This window comes from Rhinolophus sinicus, linkage group LG05 (genome assembly GCF_036562045.2).
Source record: "Rhinolophus sinicus isolate RSC01 linkage group LG05, ASM3656204v1, whole genome shotgun sequence".
NCBI classification, from domain to species: Eukaryota; Metazoa; Chordata; class Mammalia; order Chiroptera; family Rhinolophidae; genus Rhinolophus; species Rhinolophus sinicus.
The window spans coordinates 133092892-133113434 of NC_133755.1; the positions used below are offsets into that span (position 1 = coordinate 133092892).

The following is a 20543-nucleotide window of genomic DNA, read 5'->3' on the forward strand; positions in this document are numbered from 1 at the left end:
GTATAACCTAAAAAGAGGCACTTCGCACTTCACTCCCTCAAATACATTAGTTCTGAGAAAAATATTTCAGGCAGTAATTTATGATTTACTGTGTCATACCTCTGATAGCTATATGGCTTCATGAAATATTTATATTTATTTATTAATAAACACAGTGGCATGAAACTCTAGTATTTGTTTGAGATTCTGACTTCCCCAAAGCTTTCAACCAACACCAAAATCTGTATTTCTTAATTATTCAATTAGCATTTACCTTTTATATAATCATTGTTCAAGTATGTTGAAGATTACTTGTAATACAGTATATTTACTTAGTTTTAAATTTTTGTTAATCATAAGCCAAAACAAAACAAAAAGAATGTATTAGGTGTTAAAAACTGTTGAGGCTCTTGCTCTTTTCCTAGCAAGAGTTAAGGAGATAAATATATTCACAGCACAGCAATATCAGCTCAGTCTCTGGAAATTTAGATCAGTTCCAGAAATTCCCCAGGATTTTGAGTTTATATTTGCAGGAGCCATAATCCGTAATGAAAATTTCAGCTATGTGTAAATGTGATCAAAGAGAGGAAATCCCTTTGCTTACATTATTGCTCAGATTTTCAGATATTGTCATAGAGGTGTATGTGGTTAATTAAGTGAAGGAGGTTAAAACAGAAATAGTGATGTCTCTTTTGGAGTGGGAAATCAGTAATATTTCAAAACGTATACTTATTTTCCTTTTTTTTCCCCTAAAAGTCCACGCATCCACTTCTTAGCCTGCTAAGCCTCCTCCTCTGTGATTTATCTAGGGCTCTGCCATCACCATTCATCTCTCTGAGTGTGATGATTACTGACCAGTGTGTTATAAAATTGCTGAATGACTCAGATATAAGCTATTTAATTAGGGAAGCTGTCTTTACACAAAAATACCTTAGTGGAGCAGTCGACAATAATGTGAAGGTAAACACTAAATAAGCATAAGTAGGTTTAATTAAGCTTGGGGTGACATTAAATCCCTTTCATAATTTTCCTGACTACAGCAATGTTATTTTAATGTGGTATTTACTGTACCGTAGATTTTTGAAATTGTAGGTGTTCTAACTCATAATAAGTTAACTGAACTTCCTATTTCATTCAAAAGAATTAAGAAAAGAAAAATTAAAAAACTCTGGATGGGGTAAAGCCTAAAAGCAAATAACAGCAGTTTTCATTAAGGAATATTTAAACTGTGTGTACAGTTGCAATCTTGCCTCTTAATTCACCATAGGTGATAATCGCTTTATCCGAAGAGAGAGCATTTCTACTTTAATGGCATTTTCCACTGCATTGCCTCCCTTCTGACCACTGTACTAAAAGCCTTTTGGCTTCTCTCTCTCCAATGTTGAGTGCATATTGCACTTTGAGGGCTAGGGACTCAGCAGTCCATGAGCTGGTAGGAAAGCAGCAGTCTACAAAAAATCCATTAGGGCAGTTGGTGTTATTTTGCTTTGCTGTGTTCAATTTGGTAGAAATATGGTAAAGTGAATGAAAGGTCTCATTAAAACTATTTCTGGTTTTAACAATAAGCTAGTAGCATACTTCATTCATTTGTTCCTCACAACTTTAATAATATATGTGAATTATTTGTCAGCTGAGAAGGCGATTGAGGAAATTGTATTCATGTCTGTACATATTGCCTATGATGCTGAAATTTTCTATAATCTCATTTGTTCTCATTTTACTTGTGGGATTGAATCAATAGTAAGTTTCAGTCAGTGATGATTTCTGTGAACAAAATCCAAATTCCATATTCATAGAATTACTGAAATATATGTAATACATGGAGCATGTAAAGGGAAAATCTAAAGATGAATGCAAATTGAATATATTTACAATGCCTTTTAATACAAAGGTTAAGTTCAAAGACAATTTTATCACACAAGAAATTGTTAATAGTTTTTATTTCTGTGTATTTACTATTTAATTATATTATGATACATTCTCATTTCATAATTGCATTTACATGTTACCTTTATAAACTGTTTTATAACATTTTATCTTAATGATTACAACATAACAATAGTCCTATTAATGATTCTCAAGTACCTTTTATCTCATTATAATGCCCTACCACATAAAGAATGTTACAAAAGGTTGTATCATTGACTTTTTATGGTAAGAGTATACCACTTTGACATGTACACAATGTGAAATTTCTTTCTTCACTTCTATTTTCTAATGTTAAATGCATGAGATCTCACTGATTTTTTTGTTGTTGTTATTTGATGAAGGGAGAGATGTAGAATTGTTACAAGGGGAGGCATGTTGTTTGTTTAAAGCAAATGCCGGTGTTTATAAAAATATAAATCAGTTAGAGAAACATGTTTTTTTTTTCTTTTTTTTTTTCTGTTTCGGTCACCATTCATTTCTAGAATTCCCAATTCATCATATAATAAGTACTGTAATATTCATCATTATAGATGCATAAAATTGCTGGCCTTCAGTTCTTCAGCTGAAATGAATGAATACATTTGTCTTCATTAGTTGGACATATGCACAAAAAATTGACACGAATTATTATCTTTCTGCAAGTCAAACCTTCCATTAAAATGCATTCTATTTTTTCATTGCACAATTTTGATGTTGGGAAAATGATTTTGAAGGCTAAATTGAGATCTAATATTTTTCAAAGCCTGAATTGAACAAAAAATATCAAATTACACCTGTAGGAGCTGTACATTCCTGGCATATTTGTTAAAGTCTAGATTTCATGTCACTGAAAACAATGAGAGTCTCAGTAAGCGATGCCCACACCACAGACATCATCAACGACCTTTGCATGCTAGAATCTAGAAAGCTTCCAGAGAAAATTTGATGAATTGTGAGCATCAGTGTGAGCAGCTTGCATTAATGTTGTAATGCTGACCAAGTGGTATCCAAACAATGCATAAATAGATAATTCTCATGAAAACAGAGTTAGTTCTGATAGATTGTATATGCAAACATTGGATCATTTAATTCATTTAGTTAGTGTTTTATGCTGATTAGTCCAAGGCCATGGGCTCAAATTCTATTACAGATTGCTTAGTCAGATTGACTATGTCAGACTGTCATCCTTTAGTTAGCAGGACTAAGTAAGATCAATGAATAACTATTAGGGAAAAAAAGGAGTCAAAACCTAGAGGTGAAATCTGTAAGGACTAAGTTACAAAGATGAAAGTCTTGCATTTGCTGGCCCTCATGTGAAAGGCATTTTCTCAGTTTGTTATACAGACTATGTGGTGGCCTTTGCAGTCAGATGACTTATGTAAAAATCCTAGTTCCACTTGAGCGTTCCAGGCATCCTGGGTGAAGTTACTGAGCCTCCCTGAGACTCAGAGTCCTCATCTGTAAATGGGTAGGATCATGTCTACATAATTGGATTGTGTTAGAGATTAAGCATATTATAGTTATAGTATGTGGGTCAGTACATATGCACCATAAAGAATTCTAAAGACTGCCTTGAATAAATGTTTTATAATAATTGAAAGGAAGTGTTTGTGGTTTTTAAGTTATTTGTGTCTTACCCCTTTTGCTCTCTATTTTATAGATTTAGAAACATTGAATATATTATAGATAGGTGGATTGTTAATATGACCCATTCCTAACCAATTAGAAATAGTTTCCTATGGAACCTGACTACATATAGCCAATAGGTACATGTTAGATAACCACAGTTTAGGGGGAAGAAGGTGATTACTTTATAAATATGAGACAATTCCTATTGCAAGGCATTATCTGACTAAATAAAATGAAGCTTTTACTTCTCCAAACGTTTCCTGAGTGTTTAGTAAATGGAATTCAAGATGTATTCAGAGATTATCTCTGAAGACATATATGCTTCTTTTGCATTTGGTCAATCTATGAGAAAATGTATCCCTCTTAAAGCCTACTTAGCTCTGTGAAAATAATGAACATAAAATATGGATATGCATGATTCCCTTTCTTATAATACAAATGTGGAAAAACAAACAACATAAAATAAATAAAACACAACATAAACAAATGGTCTGTTATATAGTGCAGAGACTCGGAATGATAGAGTTTAGTGAGGACCAAAACAGTCAGGCCAAATTGAAAAATGAACTTAAGCTCTACCTTGAAGAATGGGTACTTTACCCTCTTCAGAAAGTTGTCCTCTCTCCCAGGTTTTGGGCCGTTGATGATTAACTATGACGATGTTTTTATTTAAAATGGTCTAACTCTTATAAGTAGTTCATTAAAGTTTGGTATTGGATTTGGCATGAAAACAATCAGAGTTGGAGAAGCAATCCTGACATTTCCATTCTTACCACTATTCACATGAGTACTCTGCAGATTAGAAATTGTAAGGAAGGCAGGGTTTCAAAGATAAAACTATTTATATTTTCATACTTAGTGTCAGAGTTTTATGATTTGACACCCAGAGAAGAACTGTCACTGCAAATCTACTTCACCAGCCACTTTTGACTAATATGTATGGAATATGCAGGATCAGTGAACTTAGCATAAGTTTCCTTTTTTATTATATACCAATAACATTGGCCCTTCTTTTTCTTTCTCACGTATGTTAGAGGATATTCAGAACATGACTAAAAGGCAATTGGCTAAAACATGTATTCTATAAATTTGGTTTTCTATTGATATATTTTATGTACCTTATGTAAACATCTCCCTTTATAATTTTAGACACTTGAATATTCTCCCGAGGATTCTGCAAATCTTCCTTTGAGTATAATAAATTTACATTACTTGTCCATAGAGGTCATAAAGACATTCCATTTTGAGGTCTACAACAGAGGAGAAAACACAACCTCTATCCAATTTAAGCCAGTTATTGATTTTGAATATAGGTCCTTAACTTTAAAATTTATTATCTCTAAAATATGCTTGGTGGTATATCTTGATATCTATATATTTGCTCCCTAAATCCATGTAGTCTCTACCTCATGTTTTTGTGTGTCTTTTTCCACCTCTCTTCTGTCTTTTCTACATTAACAGTGCGATTTATATTTGACTCCATTCCACCATGATTCTGATATCTTATACCTAGTCCTATCCTCTGGGGCTAGGAGAGATGAACAAAGTTGGTTTGGGATGCCCTCACTATCATTTTCTTTTCCTGTATATTGTGTTCCTAAAACAGGAACTTTCCTAAAACAGGAATGCATATAAAAAGAAAATAGAGGAAAACTAGGCAAAAGTCAGACAAAGAGAAAGAAGAGTTATTGTCCCTATCCTTATTTTTAAAGTAATGCAGACATTTTTGTGTACCTACGCACAAGACTAAGACAATTTTCTCTGTTACTAGGTAACTATAATATTGTGTTCTTCATTATAATGGTCCTCATATTTGCAAGAAGTTATTCAATGTAAGTATTTTTGTTGCAGTGAAAACTCTAGAAGGGCAGGACTCATGGTACACTGTTCACCACTATACACCTATAATCTAGCATCAGTGCTAAGTAATGTTTGTGTATGTAATAATCAATAATACCCCCCCAAAACAAAAACAAAAACAAAAACAAAAACAAAACACGATTCAGATAAGTGCCCTTGCCCTCAGGACACTCATATCATCATCTAGCAGGAAAACAGATATAGAAAAACACTAGAATATGATGTATCAAATGCCATACTAGAGTACCTGCAATGTGTCATGGCAGTCAAGGAAAAGTGTACGAAGATAGGGAAGAACAAACAGAAGTTTATTTAGGTGAGAAATTCAACCAGCACATTGGAGGAAGTGTGAAAACAGGATTCTCTTGGCAGTAGGAAATACAACTAGTTTGTATCACTGTCAGGTGAGGTGTAAGAAGAGGATCCATTCAGAGAGGAAGCCTGTGATAGGTTGAAGATAGGAATTGTATGACATATTTATGAATTGGGATTTTAGTGTATAGATGTAGAGCACCAGTGAAAAATTGTAAGCAAGAAAATTATGTTCATAGATTTCCCATATTGAAAGATTACTAGGTATCATGGAGAATAGATCACTTTTATCTGTCATTTACCATTCTGTAATTTAAAAAGTTATGAATTGATAATTTGTTGTCAAGAAGAGCTTACACTTCTTTAATTTTTATGATTCTTGCTCATGGATTTTTCACACATCTATCAAATTGAGGGTATTTGGTGAGGTACCTTCAAAAGGAAACACAAGGAGTGATGACAGTAACTGCACACTAGTTTAGCTGTTATCTAGCAGGAAGTCTGAAATGGGTCTCATGAAGTGTTTAGTTGCTACTTATATTAAATGCTTCACTGAAAATAAATGTATTTTAATTATTAGATAAAGAATAGATGAAGATCTAGATATAGTTTTGACTCATAATAAATTACTGAAGATAAAATTTCAAGTATGCACAATTATTCAGTTATTAATACAGTATTTTATGTATGCATGTATTCATTCAACAAATATTGTGTTCTTATTATGTGCCGTAAATGATAGTAAGCAAATAATCACAAAAATTATTTTTCAGTTAAAAATTGAGGTAAGTTCTATGGAGGAAAATAACAATGATGCTATGGTATTATATAACAGCATTATTGACTGAATAAAACATAAAACTGGGAGTATAGATATATAAAATTGAATCTGAAATGTAAGTAAAAAATTTTTCTCAACACTTGTTTAGAACAAATATTGGAGAGAAAATGTCCTAAGAGGTAATAAAACCCATCTTTTGCTGAGGAAAAGGCTCTAAATGAGTACGGTCTACCTCCAATTTTATTGACAGATTTTTATCATGAAAAATATGGTAAAAAGAGATAAAGCTCTAAAAGCACCCAAAATTTGTTGTGCATTTAGGGCACCCAGCACTCATCTCAGCATAGGAAGCAGAGAGCCATTTCATGAAAGCTAACATTGGCAGAGCAGCATTTTAAGAATGGAAGTTGATGGTTCCAGTAGGTATCCTCACATCTTTTGTGCTAGCAAGTCTTTTATTTATTAAGGCACTGACCAAGAGAAATCACTGACTGTTGATATAAATGCAAGGATGGCAAAAAATTTATAAACTTATTTGTCACCCTAATTTATTCTAGATGGTCAGTAGAAGTGTGAACTAAGTCTGTTTATAGACTCTACTTATTTTACTAAAGTTAATAAGAACCTGAGAAGATGTCCACATGTAGAAGTTCTACCTTGATATATTTTGGCTATATCATAATTGATATAATTGGTTCAATATTTCATTCACGAAGCATTTGTTAAATGCTTAATGTGTGATAGACACTGTGGTAAATACTGGATGAAATGATGTAAATAATATATGGTTGATTACCTACCATAGCCTGCTCTTAAGCCAATATGTAAAGGTCTTCAAGTTTAGGGGTATATGTCTTAGGTACATTTATCAGACTCAACTCCTTCAAAGAAGAGGGATTATTAAAGTTCTTTGAAGCAAGTCCTCTGAAAAAAATATATGCTTAGTGATTATGGTACAGTCACATACTCACAAGACATGTAAATTACTGTATTTCAGAAGGTGTACAACAACTTGGAGTAATGACAAGCTAGAAGAAACCTAAAGTTATGAGTAGTCTAATTCATAGTAATGCCTTCCCAGACTCAAAGACAGCAACTACCAGATGTTATCTAATTCTGTGTCAGACACAGCACATACTATCATATTAATCTGAATAACTATGAAATATAAAACAAAGGAAACTAAAATCCTTTAGGAAGTGGACAGAGAGGATTTGTCATTATGGAAAACAACTATATTTAGACATTCCCATAGAATTTTAGCAAAAGGTTTAAAGGATTTGGGTGCTGTTAAGAACAAAGGCTGTATACATTTTTCATTTCCAAAAATAAAAATGATTTCATCAATTTTGGTATACAAATATATTTAAATAACTCATAACACTTGTCCCAAAAATATCTTGTACAGAGACTTGAAAGCCAGATGTGGAGACCTGTTTTAAGGTGACAAGTGCGATGTGAATTCTTATGGACTGATGTTTCATGAAGCATATGGAGTGATAGGTGAAAAAGAGCATACAAAAGAATGCAACTTGATGAGCTGTAATAATATATGAATTCAAAGACAGGGAGGAAGATATCTAGCCAGGGACAAGCAGAAAGATCTAACAAGAAACAAAATACTTTTTATGGGGAAAATTGATGTAGTAACTATAATTATTGTTATCTAAGGCTGTACTTTTCAAATTGAGATTACAATAATTGATGGGACATTAATAGATGTGAAGAAAAGCATTCTTCACCTAAAAACAAATTTAACTACTTTAAACAAGTTTTTAACTTTTTCCTTTTTTTTTTTTTTTTATTAATGGATAGATGAAAGTCTTTCTCTCTCTTTCTCTCAAGCTAGAACATTTTTTATCTGGTAAATGGGATCTCTTGACAACTTGTAAAAAGACCATTTTTAAAACATAATAATTCCTTACTGTCAGTTTGAAGTATATGTCACTGAACTTGAGAGTACAAAAGCACCAAACATCAGAGATTGCATAATGAAATTAAAGGGCTAAATATAGAAAATGAAATACAAGTAGCTAATAAATATATGAAAAGATGCTTAATTTCATATGTAATTACATATGTGCATATCAAAACAATGGAATTCTTTTTCTCAATTATAAAATGACTTTTTTTAATATTTAAAAATTTAATTAAAATCTGATGTGTCTGATGGTGTCTAAAATAAGTAGTTGGCTTATCCTGCGTGATGTTTTTTAAAAACTAATGTATTTGTCAATATTTAATATAGAGAATTTTAAATAAAATATTTCATGTGATGTCACAAAAAATTAAAGTATCTGATAATTCTGTGTTGATTCTCACAGAGTTTTAATAAAGCCGGAACTTAAAGTTATCTTTCCACTTTGGATATTGTAATTTTCCAGATATTTTTATCTAACTTGCATCTTCACTCATTTATGGTTGTATGTCTGCCCCCTTAAGCATTTGAGGATTGACTTTTAGGTGCAATAGTACATGTTATGATAGACATATTTCCAATTTCCTCAGTAGTTTTCTAACCAAACTTAAGAGTCCTCTTGAAAATACACATCTTCCTCAGAGGCAGCCTTACACTGTGAAAACCTAGCTTCCTTCAGTTGCCAGTCAATGCAGTCCAAGTTCTTTGCTTGCCAGCGTATGGAGTCAGGCTGAGTTGTGACTTGGGCAAAACATAAGTTCTGTGTATCTAACTAATGGCTGTTCATTAGAGCTAAGCCCATGGCTGTTCATGTCAGAAGGAGAATGAAAGATACTTTTGTTCTTTGATTTCAGTATGTCTTTGATATTTTTTCAAATACATGAAATTTCAGTCTAGGTTTGACTTGACCTAGTATCTATATATAAATGCCTCCCAAGGAGCATTAAGTAGTGTATCAAATAAGTAATTCATTGTTGAATTATTGTTTCTTTTTATAAATAATTATTCAAACAAAATCAATGACAGAATAACAAGTAAAACATGGCAATGATTTGCTGTCATTGAGTATATTTCTTATATTGTTTCGTTATGTCAAAACCCTCAAAATGTGGTATATTAACTTTGTAGCTTTGATTCAAAGCAAATGCCATTCACACATGACTATATTTACACTGCTGTGAGGTTTGCTAGCAATGGGAAATGTTTATATTTATGATAAGTGCTGGAAATAAGAATCTCAGCTAGCAAGATCAAGATGTATCCATCATTTGTTGAAAATGGTTCACTTTTGTTTGTGCCTTATTTTGAGAATGTAGTGTAGAATATTGTGAAGCTATTAGAATAAACATGCGAAAGCAGTTCAGTGTGTATGGTGAGTTGGCAACAAAATAATGTTCTTTCAATACATTTCAATGTATTTCTTGGGATGAGAAATGAACTGGCTCAAACTATTACTTAGCTATACCAAGGATTTTTTTCATATTTGAAAGTCTGCTTTTCAAGTAATTACCCCTCAAAATTTTGCTTACAATTATACTTCCAGAAAGGAAGCCACATTTTCATATTAATTGCATAATGTTATATTTCTAATTGAAAGACATATCTAAGGAACTTAAATTCTGCTTAAAATCAATTTTTTTCTCAATCAAATATTTATTTTGAAAGGAATTACATGGTTAATCAGAATGGTAATTCCGAGTAAAAGTGACCTTGAAGCTGGTGCTAAGCTAGATGTAGTGAATTAATGACAACTGGGTAGCCAAAATGGCCTTAATTTATGGTTTTAAACACATATGAGAGAGACCAAAAGTACCAGGTTGTCACTCTTATGTTACGAATGCTTTAAGCATATATTATGCTCCTTATGATATGAAACATTTGTTGAAAGTCTATTATGTGAGAAAAGATTGAGAATAAATATAGATGATATATAAGATATATGATATATAAATATAGATGATGATGAAGATAGGTGATAGATAGATGATAGATAATCATCTATCTTCTTTGACTTATCTATTCCAAAGGGTTTATAATCTTCTTAGGAATACAGGTCACATCTTGAAAAGAAATAGTAACAATACTAGGTGACCTAAGCTTAAGTTCCCTTGAGTGACCAACATAGAAAGTACGGTATACTGGGCTAATTCTTTTAGATCTGCAGTGGCTGAGGGGCAGAATTTAAAATGAACATTCTCATCAGAGTAGTATTTGGAGGAGAGCACAGGAAAGAAACTGTGAAGCAAGAATTCCCCTACTATAATTAGGAATCATTGCACAATGAAAATATAGTATTTGAATTCTAATTATAGGAATGGACAACACTCCTTTCTAAGAAAGCTGTGAAAAATGTATGAAGCCATGTACTTAAACATTTCTTCTGAGTATGTTAAAGATTATGTTAAAGAATCAGCTCTCCTGCTGGATATGTTAGACCTTCACTCCTCCAATTGTTTTCAATAGGCTACTTACTTCCTATAATTCTCTTTGTCTTTCTACTTTTAGCTTCCTTATTGTCAAAAGAGTAATGCTGAATTATTTCTATTATATTAATCAAGTAAAATAAAAATTAGTAGTGGTGTCCCTTATGAGGTAGAAAAATTTCCTGACCAGGTTTTTAATTTCTCTTAGCAGAAAAAGCTTGAGGTATATTTGTAGGTATACTTAGGTCAAAACAAGATCACAGGCAACATTAAATACAAGCTGAAATTAGTATTTTTTCTGTAAGCAGAAAAACACTTATGGATGAATTTGTGCAGAAAAATGGAATGTGCAGTATAGTGTTTTAGGAAAGAAGATTAGACTTTAGAAACAGGCTATTTCTGGGTGGGAAAAGACAAGATGACCAATCCCCTGGGACAGATATTAAATGATGCATGTAGTTCAATATTATTCTATGGTTCTGGGCAACCAATTAGAAAAGTTATTACTTGTCATGTAATAACTAATGAATATATACTCCCATCTGCATAAATACTAAATTTCATTTATATTGTTGTCTCAACTGAAAAGAACATTTCTCCTCAAAGCATGACTGATAAATAAATCTCACAATACATTGCCATGATCATATTTGAATGATCCAAATCTGTACAAACCTGTTATTTCTGTTATTCATGTCAAATTTGACAGAAAAATTACCTATTATTTTCAAAGTGTTAGCCACCCCTGAATATAGGTTATTAATCATGATTGCCTTAAATTATTGGCTTAACAAGGGAAACACCATTTTTTCCACAACTTTCCTAAAACTGGTTACCATTTTATCAATACTAGTTTTCAGTGCAGAATGATTCCTAGACATTCATTAAATATCTTTGCACTCTCTCCATTCCCTTTTGTACATTTCTACTTATCATTTTACTTATTTTCAAAGCTCTGAGTTGAATCTGCCTTTTAGAAGGAGACATTTGCTTCCATAAAAACAAAATTAATTTTACCCTTCAAAATTAGAATGGCCACCTGCCTAATTTATGTTGTTAAACTTCTATTCTCTGTCATTTTCCAGTTGTTTTTCCTGTATTAAAAATAAACATGGCACACTTTAGAGCATTTGGAGAAAACTCTGTCTTCCTGTCATCATGTTAATTGTTAATTATTAAATTCTAGGCTCCTTGAGATAATGAACATACTCTCTCTTTTCTTAGGTTCTCCATATAGAGACAAAATCACCATAGCGATTCTTCAGCTGCAAGAGGAAGGCAAGCTGCACATGATGAAGGAGAAATGGTGGAGGGGCAATGGTTGTCCAGAAGAGGAGAGCAAAGAGGCCAGTGCCCTGGGCGTCCAGAATATTGGCGGCATCTTCATTGTGCTGGCAGCCGGCTTGGTGCTCTCAGTTTTTGTGGCAGTGGGAGAGTTTTTATACAAATCCAAAAAAAATGCTCAGTTGGAAAAGGTAAATGTCACCTTTTTACAATTTAAAACCATTGTTGTTATAATAAAACAAATTATTTTTGATCTTCTGACCAAGGGTAGTGCTTAGAACTGTGACTGTTAATTGTCTTCTGCCATTCATTATATAACAAGGGTGCACAGAAAGCACTCATGACCACCTTCGTGATTTTTAATTTAAATGTAGTGTTTAATTGAAACCAGCTTCAGGACAAGTGACTATTTTTCCTCTTATTGAAAGCGTGAAAAAAAGAGAGACACTTGCTACTTGAGTTCATTGCAGTTAGTTTAATGGAGGAATATAAATGATGGAAGGAAAAATCAGATACTGTAATATGAAGGAAACAGTGCTTCTCCGTAGATAAAAAGTGTTTTAAGATACAGTCTTTATTAACAGTTTTAAGTTAGAGAGTAAATGACATTTTTATTTGAAGATTTTTAGTACAGTAAATTTCTTATTGAAAAAAATCCTAATTCGCATTGTGGGACTTTTAAATTAATGAATGTGTGCAAACATTGTGGTTTATTTTTTATCATTTAGTGTTATTATTACTGAGCCCTTTATTCCCTTGTACCACTGTATTTTGAAGAATATATATATAAAACTCAAAATTTTGAGACTATTGCAATTTTGAGGGGGAGTTATAATGCATTTTTTATACAAATGTCTTTTTATTCTATTCTTGAAAAGATTGTGCTCATTCAAATTTTATATTTCTAGCACTTAATTTCCTCAGTTCTATAAATACAAAGAAGGATATTTATAGAAAAATATATTTTAGGTGGTATGTGACACTTTTGTGTGTAAATTTATAGCTCTGTGCATGAAATAATGCTTTAACATTTAAAAATCTTCTGACACTTTATTTTATACTTTTTGTATATTAACAACTCTTTCTTTAATTAAAAAAAAAAACAACAACACATTTTGGGGGCTTAACTTTTATTCCCTGCCTCAGAGTGTGATTATATTTTCTTTCGTATTTGAAAGGTTTATGAACTTTTTTTTGGTAAATATGAAGAGCAGAAATATGCACTTAAGAACAGTATTGTACATGACTATAAGGCAAATATATTTTGCTAATATTCTCTGAAGAAGTTGCAACCTTAAAACTATTTTTGAAAAAAAATGTCTTTGTCTTTAATAATTTATGTTGCAATTACTTATCCTTTATGAAATCAAAGTTTTGTTTGGATAGAGCATTTCTATATTTTCACTTGACTATAGTACTTAACACTTAGAAATAATGTTTTTATAAGTGGGAATTTTGATGAGTATATTAAATAATTCAAAAGTTTGGAAAATTTAGACAATCGCATGATTTATTTTCCCACAACATTCAGAGTGGCTATATCTGCTGATTTGGCTAATTCAAATATTTGTTGCATTGGTTTGACTGATGATTAGTTCTAAGTACACGTTTTATATTATAAAATTACATTATAAGTTTTGTGGTGTCAAAATTAGTTTTGAAATCAAATCCAAAACACTAATCAAAGACAAAAAACATTAACTTACCCATTTCCATTTTTACTATTTGTCAATAGATGTGATATACAGTTAGTTAATGCTTAAAATGAGTCCAAAAATTGTAGAAAGAATTTGGTTTATCTAGTTGGAACCTCAAATCATCCGTATTCAATGACTTTCTTTCAGTTATAGCTCAGTATTGAAATTAAACCAAAGAATTACTCTCTTGACAATATATGGTATTCTATTGCCCTTTTTGTGTCCTATTCATATGATTTACCTAGGTCTTGTCTTTATGCACAATTATTTATATTCTGTTTAAAAACACACAAAAAAGCAAAAGATGTGAGATTTAATTCTGTAAAATAGCCTTCTTCATTGCTATTAGAAACAACTCACTTCATTGAATTTTTAATATATCAACCAGCTCTCTTGAATTTTTATGTACCTGTATGACCTAAAATACTGTAGAATGAAATAAGTAGACCTTTTTTGATAGAAACAGATGAAACATCACATTGGACAGAAACAACTGTGTTCATATTACATGAGCATTATTAGTCACATTCCCCAATGCTTTCACATACTGTCTCCACATAATTTCTGTAATGAAATTCGAATTCCCTAGTTTAGCAGGATCTGTCTCTGTCCACCATTGCAGTTTTATGTTTTGCTTCTCTCCAATTGCACCTTTACTCTAGCCACACTAAATCACTTTCAGTTTTCCAAGGTCATCCAACTTTTTCAAATCCTCTTCCATTTGATTGAAACAAACCTTGTCCATTTTTCTACCTGGCAAACTCCTACTAGTCTTTTTAGATTACGCACTCAAGACTAGGCATCAACTTGCCGAGAAAGCTTTACCTAATCTATAGATATAATAGGTTTGGCCTCATTGCACAGCTATTCCCACAAGGTGGTTTTCATTTCCTATTCCCATGAAAAGTATATGACCTACATATCTCACTTTTTTGATTTAGCTGATTACAGGTTCTATCATCATTCCAAAATTATTTCCTCCCTCTTTGAGAAAGTTGAAAAGGCATTTTTTCCCTTTCAATCCACATCCATCATTAAGCCTTATTATCTTTTCTCTGCAAGGCCTATGCATATCTCCAGTGTCCCTTACCACACTATTTTATTCATATTTGTTGGTTTCTGTGTGTGGTTGCCTCTCTCCCTATTAGACTCTTAGTTTCTATAGGACAAAAATCTAATGTTTTTGAATTGTATCTTCAAGGTATCAAACAGGGCCTGTTGGTATAAAAGCTATCTATGTCTGTCTATCTATCATCTATCATCTATCTATCTATCTATCTATCTATCTATCTATCTATCTATCTATCTATCTATCTATCTGTCTAATCTTTCTATTGATTTAAATTAATAATGAATTTTATTTTAGTGACCTATTGAGAAAAGTCTATCATAAAGACTAAAACAGAACTATGTTTCTCTATAATTCAAAATTACTGTGTTTATCAAATAATTATGGCTTGTTAGAATCACCCATTTTATTTATTGTGATAAATTATGTTCTTGGATGCAATTCTTCCTCATTTTTCTTGAGAAAAATATTTTATTCAGTCGGGCTATACAGTTTAACACCTTACCTGATTTATTCTAATTAGACATAAAATATTCCTACATTTTGTAAGATATGCATGAGGGCATATAGAAATTCACAGCTTATTCACTCTTTTAATATTGCCTTTCATCTATTTTTTATTTAAAAATAAACATTTGTGAAATTATTCATTTATTGAATAATTATTTATTGAGGACCAAGCAGGCAATGAATTATGTTTTGCACATTGAAGGTAAGCACGATATATTATTCACCATTCTAGGCCCAAAGTGTTTTGCTATCTATTTTCTATTTTCTTTCTCCATATTCTTTATTCTTTAGTCTACAGTAATCGAAATTTTTTAAAAAAATAAATGAGTAAAATTTCCTGTCTTTATCTAAATATGCTGGCAGGTATAATATTCACACAGTATAGTTTAATACGAACTTTGTGAATAAAATTTATGAATAGCTAATATCTTTCCATGTCAACTCTTACCTCTAATGATGTTAAAGATCAAAATAATAATTATTATTATTATCAGTTATAGGTGAATGTAAATTCATTTTATAGCACATATTTTGTAAAATATTAATGGAACAAATAGCTCTTGATGACTTTAACTTTTTTATGTTACCAAGTTGTTTGATAAATAATAGTAGAATAAGAATGTATCATTTTTAAATGAGGGCAAGTTAAAACTGAAAACGGAAGATAATGCTGAACTATGTAGACCTTAAAAATTCAAAAACTGTAAATTGCATTCCTTTCGCATAACCACAAGGTGGTGTATTCCATTTTTTATAATTTATGGTTTGAATTTTGATGCAAATATTAATGCATCAAAGTTACATTGCTTTTCATTTATTCAAACTTTTAAAATGAATATTTATGTTTTAAAATTTTTCCGAAGTGTAAATTGATCATTTGGAAAGTACTCAAAACATTTTCCTTTTCTGAATGTGTCTGAAAAATATAGTCAACACATGCATTTTTTAATTGATTGTCTTTTTGACTTACCTTTTGGCTGATTTTAAAAATATTATTACTTAAGAATCATTAAGTAAGGAATCTCAGAAACTGCGGTACATTTAAAGCAATTATCAGTGCAATTCAGGTCATGTGTATTTGTTTGAAAGATCCTGTTTCCGCTTTCTAAGTGTTACTTATACTGAAAAAAACTTCTTAATATACAAAATTTTGTTTTAATTGGTAAAATTTATAATAATATATTGGTTTTGTAAGCATTAATTATTTTGTAATATAATAAGTAACTATAACATAATAATAAGTGTAATAAGTAATTATAACAATTTTAATTTTTATAGAAGTATTTTATGACGATTGTTGTTTATTAATTTAATGTTTAAATTACTCTTCATTTCTTATATATTTGAACATGTCCTCTTTTAAAAAGTATACATTATTCTGCTTTCTTTTGATTTCCAGCAAGAATAGTAATATAACATACACAATTTGATTTTTTTGTTTTTTTCTGATTTGCATGCAGAAATACTTCCTTTCCCATGTAATTGAAAAATAGATTTGCCTACACAAATTGTTTTTATTGAATAGTTTGAGCATCGATCTTTGAGTTTCTTGACATGAGAAATACTTAATGACAAAAATATTCACTTTCTTACTACTTATGTACAAAAAAATGTAGTAAATATGTCTGAAAAATAAAAATATAAATTATTGGTCAGATAATGAATCTGTAAGTTATGTGTCCTGTTTGGACATATATTTTTGCTCTAACTTTCCTTTAAGATTATTGATGTACATTTTAAGAACTACTAGGTTTTGTTGTTTTTCAGGATATAGTCCATGTAGTTATTTATAATATAGAATACTGGTAATTCATATCCAAGAAATTTCCAAATAATGATAGTTTTCCGGTCACTGAAAGTTCAAAGAAAATTTTGAGGGCACATAGGACTATTCTTCAGTCTATGACTGAATAACAAATGTAGAAGGCAGCTGTAACTCATAATAGGACAAATGAATTGAAGCACTGCAATTTGGAGAGTGTTAAGGAGAAATTACAATGGTCTTGTTTAAACCTGCAAGACTAGGGATCCTGGGTGAAAGATTTTTCACATGGAAAACACTTTTCAAAGCTGGCTAAATCTGTTTTTCATGGAACCAGAAGAATGTAAACAAGTCATCCATATATCCTTATACACAAATTGCTTTCAGAATGTTGAAGAATTAGTTCTAAGAGGAGAAATGCTTTTTAAGAGAAGCCATTTATTGGATAAGATACAGGGATGCAAACACAGCTATAAATCATCAGTAAAGATTGTGAAGTTCTAAACAAATATTCAGTAAGTAAAATGTAGCTATAAAGCATGTTGCTATTCAGAAGTTAAAAGCTGCATGTAAACCTTGGACAAATAGTCTATTTTGTATTGTTTTATGTTACTGCCTTTATCTGAGAGCAGATCATCCCTCAATTTCTATTAATGACCCATATAAGGAATATCTGGATGATTTTTAAAAATGTTTTTACATATAAATATAAAATCAGACTTCAAAATGAGGTACCAATCTTTATTTTACTCACTAATCTACTTCCAAATCAGCAAAAGGATTTTAAAGTTATTTCTTTATGGTAACCAATACTCTTTTATGCCTGTAAATGTGTTTTAAAATTAAGATTGCAGCTTGACAGAAAACTTCCTTATTCTTATAAACAACTTTAGAACTTTTAAAGTGTAATATCTCTTGTGAGTACAGTTACTCTGAGACCTATGTAAATGTTTTCCGTGTTGTGCAGATAAGGATAAGTATATTATGGGTCAAATATGTTTCCCAAGATCAAAGATGCCTAGTCTAACACTATTTATACTACATCATATTGCACAAAGTGGAAGTAGAATACTTAACTATTTTTCTTGATAGTTCTTTTCCCTGAAGTTCCATTGATAAAATGCATGGAGTAGGAATTTGATATAGATGAACAGATTGTGAGCTTTGATCCTAAGCACTCTCTAGTTATGTTACTTTCCTATCATTAAGCGTCAGTTTTAATATAAAAAAGACTTGAGATCATTTCTCAACTTTGTTTAACCTTGGATAAAATTACTTAACCTCTCTATATATCTTTTAAAATAAATAAGTGAACAGGTTGCAAAATATACCATAAATGAGTTTCAAAAATTAAAATAGTTTTTTCGATGTGTCTGGCACATGATAAGCAGCTATTACTATGTTATAATTGTTATTATTCATAAAGATGATGCATTTTAACCAATGGGCCTTAAGAAAAGAGATTGTTCCCATAATCAAGCATTAGTTATTTGGATGTTATATATTTTGTTGAAAAATCATATCATTATGACTAGCAGCAAGAATGTGATGATTAACATTGCTTTTTCTTAAAATGCGTTTCACAGCTGCATTGAGTAAAGTGGTTTTGAAACTTGTCAGACCTTATTTATTGATTTTTCTAGCTTAAGTAGGAGACGTGTAAAAATATATAATGATGCTCCATTTTTCTCGGTCTCATTGTATTTGCAAAATGCAATATAAAGATATTCGGTAACTGTTCCTGTAAGGGTCAAGGTTTCTGAGAATATTTTATCTTTAGGTATGTTTACAATTGTAAAATAATCCAGGCAAAGCAGAGGATGCTTTGTCATTTTATGCATTGAAGAAAAAAATTGTATTTCTTGTAATTGTTTTTTCTCTCTGATTCATTGTTTAGTATTTAAAAAATTAACATTTATTAAGAACAGAATCCAGGTAAAAGTCTCAGCTGAAATTCAAATCACTGTTCAGAAGGCAGGCTAATATAATAAAGCATTCACATAGTGGAAGTGAAAAGAACAGCGTTCCTCTTTGATACCAGTTATGTGCATAACCTTAGATAGAAAACTTGACTTCTTGAGTTTTAGTTTCGATTAAGCAATAGGAGCATTAAAGAACCTACATGTGGGGAGGCCTGTTAGTTCTGTTGGTTAGAGTGTGAACCAGGGTTGCCGGTTTGATCCCTGCATGGGCCAGTATGAGCCGTGCCCTCCACAACTAGATTGAAACAACTGCTTGACTTGGAGCCAATGGGTCCTGGAAAAACACACTTAAAAATAAACAAAAGCTTTTTTTAAAAAAGAAGCTACATGTAAAGTCCCATCTGACTGCTACATAGCTTATATAAATATTTTATTTTTTCAGAAAAGAAGCTACTATGAAACTGAGTATCAAGATCAAAGTTGCTATATATATATTTTGACATGAATTTTAACTAGTCATTTTTCATCTCTCGTTGCTTCACTGTTACATTCATATAGCCCTAGGTCAATTAAAGCTTCTGATGTATAGCATTAGGTATTTGGTATTTTAAAAAGACTGCCAATTAAAAAAAATAAGTCAAAAGGAAGGGTAACATTAAATGATATTTTCCTCATTTAACACACCAATATTATATAAAACATTGCATATTACATCATATATACTTTATAGCCCTAGGTCAATTAAAGCTTCTGATGTATAGCATTAGCTATTTGGTATTTTAAAAAGACTGCCAATTAAAAAAAAATAAGTCAAAGGAAGGGTAACATTAAATTATATTTTCCTCATTTAACACACCAATATTATATAAAACATTGCATATTATATCATATATACTTTTTCCATTTTCATTAGTGTTTAGTTATTATCTAATATGCAAATTTTCCAGTGACTTTTTGATTTGTCTCTATTACATGTGATATGGAGTTCATGGTCAAATGCCCTACAACGTCAGAAATTATTTAGAAAAGTGTCTGAGAATGGACTAGGTATCCACAATTAGTTAAATAATTTAAATGACAAACACAAAACAAAACAGTTTAGTTGATATATGCCAGTATATATTAGAACACTGAGCTGCAAAATCTGATAGAAGCAGTTTGAAGATATTTTGATATTGCTTCAAGTAGGAACTGTATGCAAAACTGGTTGGAAATTATTTTCAATGAATATTGACATATGTAGTTAATTTTAAGCTATCAAAGAATAGGATAGAAAGACAAATAAAATGGAGTTTCCTTATTTAAAAATAAGTAGTACATTACCTGAAATCTATGTAATTTTACTAACAATTGTTACCCCAGTAAATTTAAAAAAAAGTGAATACAGACTTGATAATAGTGTATCATATTTTATCATTATTCATCCATTGGGTGACATATGACTACACATATTTAACATGAAAGAGACGCGTTTCAAAGTTTAAAAATC

The 20543-nt window shown here is 31.1% G+C and overlaps 1 protein-coding gene across 4 annotated transcripts in view; it reads left to right on the top strand.

Moving 5' to 3' along the window:
* The window catches only part of GRIK2 (glutamate ionotropic receptor kainate type subunit 2), a 590198-nt gene that overhangs the window by 562783 nt on the left and 6872 nt on the right, over positions 1-20543 (top strand). For all 4 annotated transcript variants that reach the window (XM_074333338.1, XM_074333339.1, XM_074333340.1 and 1 more), the window contains exon 16: positions 12035-12285. In XM_074333338.1, the coding sequence (XP_074189439.1) occupies positions 12035-12285 (251 nt within the window). The remainder of the gene's footprint in view (positions 1-12034; positions 12286-20543) is intronic.